General features: G+C 39.9%; 1 protein-coding gene across 2 annotated transcripts in view; it reads right to left on the bottom strand.

Moving 5' to 3' along the window:
• Positions 1-12,639, bottom strand: part of TET1 (tet methylcytosine dioxygenase 1) — a 114,915-nt gene that overhangs the window by 77,847 nt on the left and 24,429 nt on the right. For both annotated transcript variants that reach the window (XM_075130873.1, XM_075130874.1), the window contains 3 exons: positions 5,525-8,081; positions 1,289-1,379; positions 569-662 (listed from right to left, as the gene is read on the bottom strand). In XM_075130873.1, the coding sequence (XP_074986974.1) occupies positions 569-662; positions 1,289-1,379; positions 5,525-8,081 (2,742 nt within the window). The remainder of the gene's footprint in view (positions 1-568; positions 663-1,288; positions 1,380-5,524; positions 8,082-12,639) is intronic.

Below are 12,639 nucleotides of genomic sequence, written 5' to 3'. Positions count from 1 at the left end.
CATTTCCTGGCTCCCATAAAACAATAAGTGATACAATCATAGGGTAAAAACTAAATGCCATAGCACCTACATTTCTGAGATCCGAGTTCACTTCCTCAAAGATAGTAGTGAGTGCCACGGTATCTCAAAGCTACACTTCTTTATCCACTTCCACCACACTTTGTTTGTTGTCTTCAGGCACTTACAGAACTGAAAGGTGGTTTTAAAACATCATTGCATAGCTTTCCATCTCTCCTGAGCAACCATGCCTTCCTTTATCTCTTTTACTCACAGTAACTTTGTTCACTAGGGACTCTACCTTCCAAAAACTGTCATGATCCTCCTTTTCTTGATTTGGTCACTTCTCCTTTGAGCACCTTTCTGTCTTTCTGTAGTGTAAACTACATTACGACACAATGAACCAGAGCTTAAAAATATAAAACGATACCATGAGTGTACGTTTTCCTCAGCTGTAACGGTAAGGAGATATCTATGAAGAACTAGATATTCAGCCAAGAATCAGGTACTATTTATGCTGCAAAACTATAATGTCAAAATGTAAACACATTAATGTAATAGAAAAACTTACCCATTTGGCAATCGGACACCCCTGAGAGCTTTTTCCTTCCTTGCCTGTATAAACCACTACCTCTATTCTGACAGCACTTCCTTTTGCTCCATACCTGCATAAAATAAAAAGTTTATGAATATAAACTAGACTCCTTTTGAACACCTGTTAGTAGTTTAAACTGGGAACTGGAAAGAAACAAAATATTTATCCATTTTAAGATGTGAAAAAACACTTTTTACATTAAAAATAAATCTGCAAATACCACTTTAAAATCCTCCTTTCCTCCCCCAACAAACTACTGCTACTAGGGTTGTGTCATTTTGGAAATAGAAATTATCTCTTTGATTTCTGTATGTAGAGAACGTGTTCTATAACTTCATTTATTCTTTCGTTATTTTGACCCCTTTCTCTATTTCTGCATATATATATTTGCCTGTCTGCCTACTGGGCTCTTGAGAACCAAATCTTGACTTCCTTGGGAGTTGAAAGAACCCAGAACTTGGCAAGACTGGAAATAGCTTTTGCTGTAAAAAGATGACAACATTTGGTGTTGATGCAACAGTTCACTCCACGTACATCAGAAAGAGAAGATGTGGTACCAATAATTACTGGGGGGAAAAGAAGTGAAGGCTGGCAAAGGCCAAACATAATGTCAGCCATACCATATTATTTTCTTCTTTTATGTTTATATAATAATAAATCATTTTTATCACTATATAGTGAACTGATTTTTCTCACCTATTTTCCATTATTTCCCTGACAGCAGCAACACTTGGTCCTGTCCCAAGGTGTGTATAATATGGGCCTTCATCTTTCTCTATAATTTGCTCTGCAGGAAGGATGAGAAAAATAAATTTGGCATTTACAAAATTTATTTACAACATTAAATAATAACCATACAAGTTTGTTACAGAATTATCCCTTGAATTAAATGCATAAAATCTTAAAGCCTTTAATCATGATTAATACGTAGTATATTAATAGGCCTCTTCTTAAAGAAGCAATAAAATGCAACCTTTGTGAAATTTGCTATCTTCCATAACCTGATGATGGACTTTTTCCTTGACACTATAAATAAATCAATTAATAATAATAACAATATTTTGCACTTCTAGAGCACTTTCTATCAGAGATTTACAGTATTTATAAATATTTATGAATTAAGCCTCACAATACCCCTGTGAAGTAGGGAAATTTTCTTACTTCATTTTAGACATAGGGGAATTGAAGAATAGAGAAGTTAAACCCAGTGTCACACAGGAACCTATAGCAGAACTGGGAACATGACACAGATCTCCTTACTATTTGGTGCTTTATGCACAAGATCAGAATTTTAGGACCAGAATAAGAAATCAGCCCCAATGGGCATGTTCTGTTGTTTGATCTGTTCACACAAGCTGGGGAGTGAATCTACCCTGCACTAACCTGCCACAGACTAACTTTATGGACCCTGCTGATGCACATTAACAGTTTGTTAATGTACTTTGATCTAGTTCATTTTCAAAGAGGACTAATCAATGAAGCTTTAATGTGGATCAGCAGAGTCCACAAGGATGATTAGTCTGCAGCAGACTACTGCAGGGTAGATTTACACCCCAGCTTCCAACGAACTAATGATATGTCTACACTACACAGCTTTTAGCAACACAGCTGTATCACTTAGCCATGTCGCTAAAAGGCGCGCAGTGTAGCCTCTGTTTGTCAGCAGGAGAGCAGAGAGCGCTCCTGCAGACAAAGCGCTGTTCAAACCAGCGCTTGTCGTCGACAAAAGTTTTGTCTTTCACTTGCCAGTGTAGACAGAGCCTAACTGTTCCTGTAGACATGCCCTTAATCGTTGTCACCTGAGTGCTTTGAAAGTCAGAAAGCATGAAAGAACTACATATCGCTGGTGCCACCCGTTAAGCAGTATCAGTAAATCTCTCAACACCATGTTGGTTCTGAAGGCCTCTAGCCAGAACTTTAGTTAACTTTTTTAATGCCACTCCTTAGAACAAATCAACCGAAACAGTTACCTGGTACAGCTGGTCAAAAACATTCCAACGAAACATCTTTCCATCAAAATTTGTCAATTCGTCAAAATTGAAATGTTCGGCAGAGACAGTTTGATTTTGTCAGTGTTCCCATGGAAATCTGCCTGATTTTCTCCCAGGTCACCTGCTTGGCTCCTGTCAGCCTGCCAGGTGGACTACCACAGGCTATACCTACACGACAGACCTTACAGCGGCACAGCTGAACTGCTGCAGCTGTACCATTGTAAGGTCTCCCATGTAGCCACTCTATGCGGATGGTAGAGAGCTCTCCTGCCAGCATAATTATACCACCCCCAATGAGCAGTGGTAGCTATGTCAGCAGGAGAGCATCTCCTGCCGACACGGCACTGTCTACACAGGCACTTTTGTCAGTGAAACTTATGTCAGTCAGGGGTGTGATTTTTTCACAGCCCTGACTGACAAAAGTGCTAGTGTACACAAAGCCCCAGAGAGCAGGGAATTCCTGGCTCCAGGCAAGCCCTGCCAAGGAGATGCCCAGAGCCACAGCCTCAGTCCCTTTTGTAGTGAATTTCAAAATGTTGGGGGGACGCAGGGGGGAGTTGTTCTGAATTAAAACTAAACCCATTTTCAAAATATTGAATTCTTCCATGAAGCAGAGTTACCTTTCTCCAGCTAGCTTTATTCCTTGGCCACCCTGAGTCCGGAAGGTGTCCTTTCATTGTAAGCTTTGAAGGCCTATAGGGTCCACAATCCCTACCCACAGCATTCCCCCATGTAGGGTATGTCTACACAGCAGTGTGAGCCCAGGCTTGAGCCTGGGCTCAAGCCAAACTCCCTTTGCACCCACACATCACCTGTGCTAACCTCGGGCTCAGACCCAGGGTCCCAAGACCTTGCAGGGCTGGAAGGTCCGAGCCTGTACTAAGCTGGTACCTACGGTCCAAGCCCTATTGCTTTCCTATGTGCACATGGCCCTGGTTTAACTTGGGTCCCAGAAGTCCTCTGGATCTATCCCAGAGTTCCCAGCGGCAGAGAAGCAGTGCTGCAGGCAACCAGTGTAGCGGCGGGAAGCGCCATTACTGCCTAGCCAAGTGTGCTCCCTCTTCCTGCTCTGGCTCCTCTTTGCTGCTGTGCAGAGCTTGCCCAAAGTAGGGAGCAAAACTGACAGGTGGTACGCAGCTCGCAGCTGCCAGGATTTTGGGGGTCATCCCTGCCCCAACTGTGCTGAGCTGGGCTCTCTGCTGCTCCCTCTCCCTGCAGGGCCATTATTTGATCCTGCTCTACTTTCTGTTCCTTGCTCCCAGGAAGCCCCTGCTGTCCCTGAGGTTGCGTGTGTGTGTGTGTGTGTGTGTGTGTGCAGGGGGTGGCGTGGGGCCAGGGATAAGTTATCCTCCAGGGAAGGGGTGCTGGAGCACACTGCACTCCAAGACCTGGAGATGTACTTCACAGTTTCACAGCTGGCAGCAGACAGGCTGGGGTTTGTGTGTGTTTTTCCTCTGAAACCTACATTTTATGTGACATTTCAAAACAAACAGACAAAAACAAATAAAACACAAACCAAACCAAAACACCTTCACTGAACATTCCATTTTAAAAATTAAGAATGACAAAGTTTCATTTTAATAGTTTGACGACCCTAGAGACTGATGTCCTAATTATCTTCAGAACATGTTTCTGCCAATGTGACTCAGTCTAAGGGGTGGAGAGTCCAATTCTCAGATTAGATGGTCGATTAATATAAAGCCTTCTCAAACTGCAGCCATTGGTTCTACTGAGACTGCCACCAAATGAGTTAATTATGCAGCTTACGTACTTGGGGACTCCTTATGTGCACCTGAGTCCCATCAACAGCACTGCCACAGTTAAGAAACAGGGTGGGCAGTAGAGTTTCCCTACGTTGCACCACGTTCCTAGAGCTTGAGTGACGACATTGCTGTGTAGACATACCCTTAAACAGTCAACTTCACCCTGTGAGGATGCCCTGTGTCTATGTAAGGCATCAAGGTCCCACACCATGGGTACAAACTGTTATGCCGTTAGCCTCATCTCCCACACCCTATGTAAGGGCTTGTCTACACTACCGGCCGGATCGACGAGCAGCGATCGATCCAGCGGCCGGTGATTTATCATGTCTACTATAGACGCGATAAATCGACTGCTGATCTTTCTAGCGTCGACTCCGGTATAGTGAAGACACCACAGTAAGTAGATCTAGCTACGTCAACTTCAGCTACATTATTCACATACCTGAAGTTGTGTAACTTAGATCGATTCCCACCCCCACCTCCCGTAGTGTAGACCAGCCCTCAGACTCTGCGATAACAGACACCCATAATCCTTCTGTAAGGACTCCCACAACAGTTGTGACAAACCAGTCACAAGGACCACCAATTAAGACATCATGACCACCCATATCTGTGCCCTATCTCAAATTCTAGGTATGAATGTTGTCCCCTGCCTTGTCAGCCCCGAGCAGTCTTTAGAAGGCAAAAAATTCCCTGTGGCTTGGCCAATCTGTCACGTGGAAATTCCTTCTTAACCTCGACAATAACGACTGATGAACTGGAGCCCATTTCCATGCCCCAAGCCAGTGGTCACAAAGTCAAAAGTGGGAAGATGGCCCTTAACTGGAGGGATGAGCGAATGTCTCTCCCTTCCCACTGTTCATCTTTACATGCCCCTGAACTCCCTACACACACAGGCCAATCACTGATTTGGTGACTTAAAACTTAACAGCTGCAAGGCAGAGAAAGCCCATAAAACCACCTCACTGAAGTTACCCACATAAGATGGGGTGGGGGGAAAAGCACCTTCCTCCCTCCCCTTGATGCCTAATTGGCAAGGACCCAGCAAACAATGAGCCTCATGGAGACAGAGGTCTGCACATAAAAATATTAAAAGGGTGCTTTCTTCTATTAAGAGGAGTGATGTGAATATATATTATTTGAAAGTTGCATGCAATAATTACCTAATAGGCACTTACCAACACAGTCACAGATTGGAAATTCAGACTGTCCTTTTTTGGTAGGCGTATCAATCAGATTTTTTGTAGGAGTGTCTAGGAACTTCATAGGAGATTCAAGAAAACTGCTGAGTGTATTCTTTGCCGGAGAACATCCCAAGTCACCTATACTCTGGGGGTTTTCAGTACCCAAACTTGTTGATGTCAGAACTGTAATTTCACCTGCACAATCTATATTCCTGAGAGTTTCTACTGTGTGTGGTAAATGGGTCTCACAACAGGTAACTGGGAGTGTTTGCAACTTCTGATCCAATTGTTGCTCTGCAGCATTCTCCTGAAAATTTGCATGGTCTTCATCAGATATCTCATTAGCTCTCTGGTTAGACTGATTAAGTGTTTGAGGCAAGGGATACATCTGAATGACATTCATTGTTTGCTGTACCTGAGAATTACTATATTTTTCTGTAAACATCTGTACATTTTCACTTGGTCTGTTTAAACACGATTCAGTTTTAAGTTGTGAAGCAACCATAGGATTACTGGAGAGCAGGCCATTATATTGTGAAGAGGTAACAACAATGTCACTTTTCAGTGGATCAATACCTTGTGTGTCACTGGAGCCTACAGTTTTGATGTGCTCAGTTACTACTTCACAGCCAAACAGCTTGTCTTTTGTTTTCTCCCATGGTACCTCAGGTAGATGTCTATGGATTTTTATCTGAGTTTGTGGAAGAAATAATCTAGTTTTTTGTTGTGATGATAAAGTACTTTGATTCAGTTCCTTCTGTACTTTGGTTCTGGGAGATTTTTTTTTTGATGCAGCTATTTTCAAATCCCGTGGCATGGTACGACCAAGTGGTTTTGATGATATCCAAATGTCCTGCAACTCATTATGCTGGTATGCCAACTGCTCTTGCTGTTTTTGATTATTTTCTTGATAGTCTGGTACTTGAGGCTTCTTTTTGTGTCTTTGTTTCCATGGTACAGTTTTTCCTTTTTTATGTGTTGGCTGTTTTTGCTTTACTAACAATGAACTATAATTGTGCCTTATAAACACAGACTGTTTTTTCTTCAGTAAGCACTGGTCCTGGTTATGTTTTGGCTGAATCTCATGTGATATTAGACTGAGAAGTGATGTCTTTACATCATTCTTCTGCTCTGGACTTGTCTGATTTGATTCAATTATTGCTGCAAGTTGAGTTAACTGTGTAGCTACATCTTCTTCATCCTGGCTGTGAATTCCTCCTTCCTTCATTGAAAAATTACTTTTCAAGTTCAGATCATTATAAGCTTTGTTTTTCTCAAACTGGCTCAGAATCTCCAATTTGCTACTTGTTTGATGGGCATTACATGAATTGTTGAAACACGTAGCAATGGTAACTTTATCATACAGAGAGTTTTTCTTGGTAGTATGACCTGAAGATGACTTTGCATTAGGTACTGAAACAGATAAATATTTGGTCTCTCTTGGGGATACATATGATCTATATGATCCACTGGTAGTATTAACAGATTTATCATGGGGTTCAGAAACAGTACTTTGGCCATTGTACAACACTGCCTTATTAAGGAGCTGCTTCTGTGAACGAGCACAGCGATTCAAGAGATGTTGTTCATTCTGTAAGTAAGTCTCTTTGATTTCTTTCAATGTAGAAGAAGTCAAAGAGCAGGAAATGTCCCTTTTGTAATTACGGAGTAAATGGGACGTTGTTTGTTCTGCATGTTCAATATTTTTTGTTTTATCTGGTGCAGATGCTTCTAATGGGGCTTCTGATAATTTTGTTAATGCTTCAATAGCTACAACCTGCTCTACAGTTAAGTTTCTGTTTTTAATCAGGGACAAAAAAGTTGGCTGAAGTGAGGAGTTTTCAAGTTGTGTCTCTTTGTTTGGTATTTTAACAGCACCTTTTTCAACATGGACTTCCTTCTCAGGCACAGGTGTATAACATGACCTTTCCTGTATATCCACAATGGAATTAGTTTGCAAAATTGAATTGTCAGATCCCTGAAAGGTCTTGCAGGTACAGTTTGACTTCTGCCTCAGGAAAACATTTCCTTGTTTTTCTGGATGAGCACAGCAAACACGAGTTGTCAAAGTGCTTACAACATTATTCAGATTAGCAGTATTTGTTTGATGTGAAGGGGAGTTGTTTTCTCTGCAGTTGTTTGTCAAATCTGCCCTTTCTTCTACAATTACCTTTGTCAGTGACACATCAGATTCTGATGGTGGATAATGTATGTTTACAATGCCATTTCTAATGGTTTGTGCAAACAACTTTTTTGGCTCAACTAATTCACTGGGAGAGACTGCTCTTTCTTCTTCAGAATTTTTCAGGTGTTCATTATCTGTCACAGTTCCATGGATATCTCCATTGACACAGATGCTAAATGATGGTTTTTCATTATCTGTCCACTTCTCTGCTTCTAAGCCTGTCATGCTTTCTTTTTCATTAGACTGTACATTTTCAAAGGGCACTGTTTGATTTGTTTTCACCCTGTATTTTTCACCATGACTGCATATACTGCATTCCATGAGTCCTGGTCTGAGGCCATTTACTGGTTTGTTTTCTAAATCTGCCTAAAAAACAATACAAAAAATAGTTGTATCAGCTGTTTAAAATGTAAGGTAAGAAGCAGTGACCCTACACTAATTAAACCCTTTCATGGATGATGTAAGGAATGCCATGATTGAGCATTCGCAAACAGAGCAGCTGCAGATAGCCAGTAGCACAGGCAATCCATAAAAGAAGATCTGAAGATGAAGGACTTGAGTCTCACTTAAACTAAGGACCCTTTACAACACTCTGGCAATAAATGCAAATGTAATGGGCTTTAGTGTAACAAGAGTCAGGCCCTCAGGCCTCAATCCTGCAATGAACTTTGTTTTAGCAGACACCTTATGCCTCTCTGGAGCTCACTGCAGGATTAAAGTCTAAGGCAGGGGTAGTCTCTAGGTGGACCACTGGCCAAACTGGACTGCCAGACACTTTAAACAGACCCCAAAATCTTTTAATTTACATATTATTAATTATTATTATTTTATTATTATTTTCTCTGGAGTCTGGACCTTGACTATACCTTGACCAAGAAATTTTGACCTTGACAAAAAATAACTGATTAACCCTGGTCTAAGGGCTTGTCTACATGAGAAAGTTTTACCAGTTATATCAATATAATTATACCAGTATAATTAAACCACTATAGTTATACCAGTGTAATTCCCCATGTGGACACTCTTATTTTAGCATAAAAGTAACTTTTGGGGGGTTGGCTTAAACCTCTTCTAATGCAACATAAGCTAACCCCCAAAAAGTCACTCATTCCTGATTAAGTGTCCACATAGGGAGTTATACAGGTATAACTATATTGATTTAAATTCAGACCTTAAATTATACTTTAGACCTTTCCCATGTAGACAAGCTCTAAGAGAGATTTAAACAGTAAATAATACTTTTATGGTGATTTTAGATTAACTATATTTTACCAGTTAAATGCTGCATTAAGTATCAATACCTCTTGCACAATACATCATCAAGGCTGTTGTATATCATACACCATAGTGACTTTAGGGAGAGTATTAGGAGGGTAGTCCTTTGCTGCACCAGTTTAATCAAAGTCTTCTGAATTTTAGAGTTTGATTTAAAATAAAAAATGTTTAGTCCTAATCACTGCAAATCAAACCTTCCAAATGTGACACAAACATGACACAATGCAGGATTGTCTTCCTGAAACTTCAGATAACCTGAAACAATGGACAGATTCTACCCCAAGTTCACAGTGTTGCAACTGACAGCAGAATTTGGGTGGAAAGCTCTAAGAGAGTCTGAACTCACAGCACTCAGCTAAATACTGCTTCAACTTTGAGGTCTGCCTGAGGACAATACAAAAAGTCTACATTAATAACATTTTCAAAGCAGGGGAGATGGGTGGGGGATCAGAGCATATAAAACTCTACACACCACTTAAGTTCTCCTTAAGCCTTTGCACAGAGTTTATGCAAGACTCAAATGTATAAGGCTTTGTGAAGACCCTCTGCACAGGAGTGAATTTTACCATATTTAATGGAACAGAGCACCGTGAAGTTTCTTTTGTGTGGCAAATTGATGGAGAACTCCTGATGACAAGTGGAAAGTTGGTACATATACATGGCTCAAGTGAATGTTTGGATTGTATCTCAGCAGAGCACTATCTGACCACTAAACATTCTCTAATATAACTGAGCAAATTTTCTTATTTTTCCATTTTAACTTCAGTATTCTAATAATATTTTTTTAAGTTAAATGCGTTCTCCATCTTCACTGGGACTACACATATATTATTGGAGCCATGTCAGGTAACGAGACAAAGTTGGAATGTTTCATACTGGGAAGAACATTAATAATGTGCATCATACAAGCTATTACGTTATGAAGGAAGGATCTATATAATTTAAGAAAACATTAAAGCAGGCAATCAGGGTGGATAAAAATTGATGTTTTGGTTTCTTTTTTAATTAAGAAATTGATTATTAATTTTAATTGGATTTTTATTTAAATTAAATACATTTTTATTTTTAAAAATAAACCCATTTAAATTAAATTTGAAATTACGACTACCTGTGTTAAGGCCTAAACTTTCTACAACCCATTAAAATAATTTAACTTTTTTTTTAAAAAGCTACATGAATAAGCCCTCCTCAAATTTTAATAAGTTAAAGAGTGTTGCATTTTTAATTATATACAGAATCAGGAGAAAAACATTTTTAACTTTGGGGTCAACTCACATGTTATAAATATGTCATACTTTCATGTACTGCATTAAGTATCTATCTATATTATTTTCAGTCTTTACAATATTCAGAAACTATTCAGTAAATACAATATTACAATATTCAGAAAATATTCCTGTTTCCATGCAGAAAAGCTTTTGCGTAAATTACTTTTGGTGTGAGTTTAGCAAACAGGTGCGGAGACAATATTTTCTTCATTTTATTCAAAGTTGAGAAACCAGCTGGGAATTGAAAAAGCAGGAAAGCTTGTTTTTGTTTTCTGATCTATAAATAAAAACCAGGTGGGAAAGAATCAGATATACTAATTCTAAAAATGTAAAAGACATGGGACCAGATTTTCAAAGATACTTAGGCATCTAAAGAAGCAATCCCTAGCCAGATTTTGAAAATGCCTAAGTAGGTTAAGAACCTAATTAGCTCCCATTGATCTCAATAGCTGTTAGACACCTAACCTGCTTAGGCACTTCATAAAATTCCACTAGGCACTGTGACAGACCCAGACCAGTGGGGTACAGGAGTCTGGTCATATTGGGATCCAGGTACAGGGGTCTGGTAGAAGGCAAATATACTGGCCACTGGATGAATAGTTTTCTGGTCCCTGAGTGACCTGAGCAGGGACTCCCCTAGAGCAATCAGGAACCTGCTAGAACCAATTAAGACAGGCAAGCTAATTAAGACACCTGGAGCCAATTAAGAACTTACTAGAATCAATTATGGCAGGCGGGCTAATCAGGACACCGGTTTAAAAAGGAGCTCCCAGCATTTGGAGAGGGGTGTGCAAGGAGTGAGAAGGTGTGCGGCTGGAGGACTGAAGAGTACAAGTGTGATCAGGCTTCAGGAGGAAGATCCTGCAGTGAGGATAAAGAAGGTGTTGGGGGAAGGCCATGGGGAAGTAGCCCAGGTAGTTGTAGCTGTCACGCAGCTGATACAGGGGACATTGTAGACAGCTGCTATCCACAGGGCCCTGGGCTGGAAGCCGGTGTAGAGGATGGGTCTGGGTTCCCCCCATCTCCTGATCAGAGACAGGAGGAGTTGCCCTGGTCTGTGAGAAACACCAGAAGGGAAAGTCTAATTTGGAAAAGGGATCTGGCCCTGACCCACTAGGTGGGACACAGAGACTGCGGGGATTGTTTTCTGTTTCCCCCATGCTGGACAGTGATGAAGTTTAGCTGAGTGAACGACAGGTTTGAGCCTCTAGCAAAGTCGCCAAACTGAGGGCTGCCATGAACCTCTGAGGCGAGCAAATCTGCCAAAAAGTGCCACACCCACCAAAGCACAGAAGGAACTTTGCCACAGTACCTAAATACTTTTGAAAGTCTGACCCATTGTGACCAGAAACAAACTGTCAATTCACTACACACAATTAATACTTTATTTGCTTAATAAAGCCGTTAGTTTTAAATGCAAAACATGTTTTAAGAAAAAGTTTCTTATGTATCTAGCATATTTAAGGTAGTTTTATTTAAATCATAAAAACTATTTGCTGCTGTGTGCATGTTTATTGAATTCTACTGTCCATCCAAATGCAGCATGACACAAATCCTGAGTAAAAATGATCATCCAGTAAGAAATATGGATCATTCACTATTTCATAACATAAAAAAGTAAAATTTAAGACTCTTGAATAAATTATATTAAGCAATATGATTTCTTAAATAAATGTACATATAGTATATCTCCTGGTTAGTAAAAAGAAGCACCAAATTTAGTTTAAAGCCTATATTTAATTACAGATTAACATGTTTTAATGGTTATATCAAACAATAAGAATGAGCCTTTCTTTAGGAAAATAACTAAAGTACAAATGCAAAAGAGGATTAAAATCCATTATTTAAATCAAGGTGTCCTACTCGGTAACTGAAATCACTTTGATTTAAATCAGATCACTTCAGCAGACAATGCTTCCAGAAATCCACCACTCAAAACTAAACTTACAGCTCAGACACCAGATGGAGCTTGGTGTTCACTTTAAAACAGTTTTCTCTTTGATAAACAAAATAAGATAAGAAAGCAGGGACCCTAAAGTACACATAGATAACACCATTGATTTTATCAGAGGCATCACAAGACCTGTTGGGTCACGGTTGTGAAAACAGATTATTCAGCAACTATGTAGTAAACCAAAATTTAGGGAAACAAGGCTATGAAAAAATGAGACCTTATTTAACAAACTTTCATTAAACTTAGATATTTACCTATGTTCTTACAAGCTGCACCCCACGGACCATCTATCTGAACCAGAAACTGCATTTAAACGAAGCCTTTTTTTTATTATATAATTTCATTTTACCAGAAGGTGAACTGAAAGGTGAAACTGTACTTTCTGTTCAACAGAAAGTTTGTCATAGGAATGGAGACCATTGTTAGG

Source organism: Caretta caretta, chromosome 7 (assembly GCF_965140235.1).
Source record: "Caretta caretta isolate rCarCar2 chromosome 7, rCarCar1.hap1, whole genome shotgun sequence".
Taxonomy (NCBI): Eukaryota; Metazoa; Chordata; order Testudines; family Cheloniidae; genus Caretta; species Caretta caretta.
This window is presented reverse-complemented; position numbering and strand designations above follow the sequence as displayed.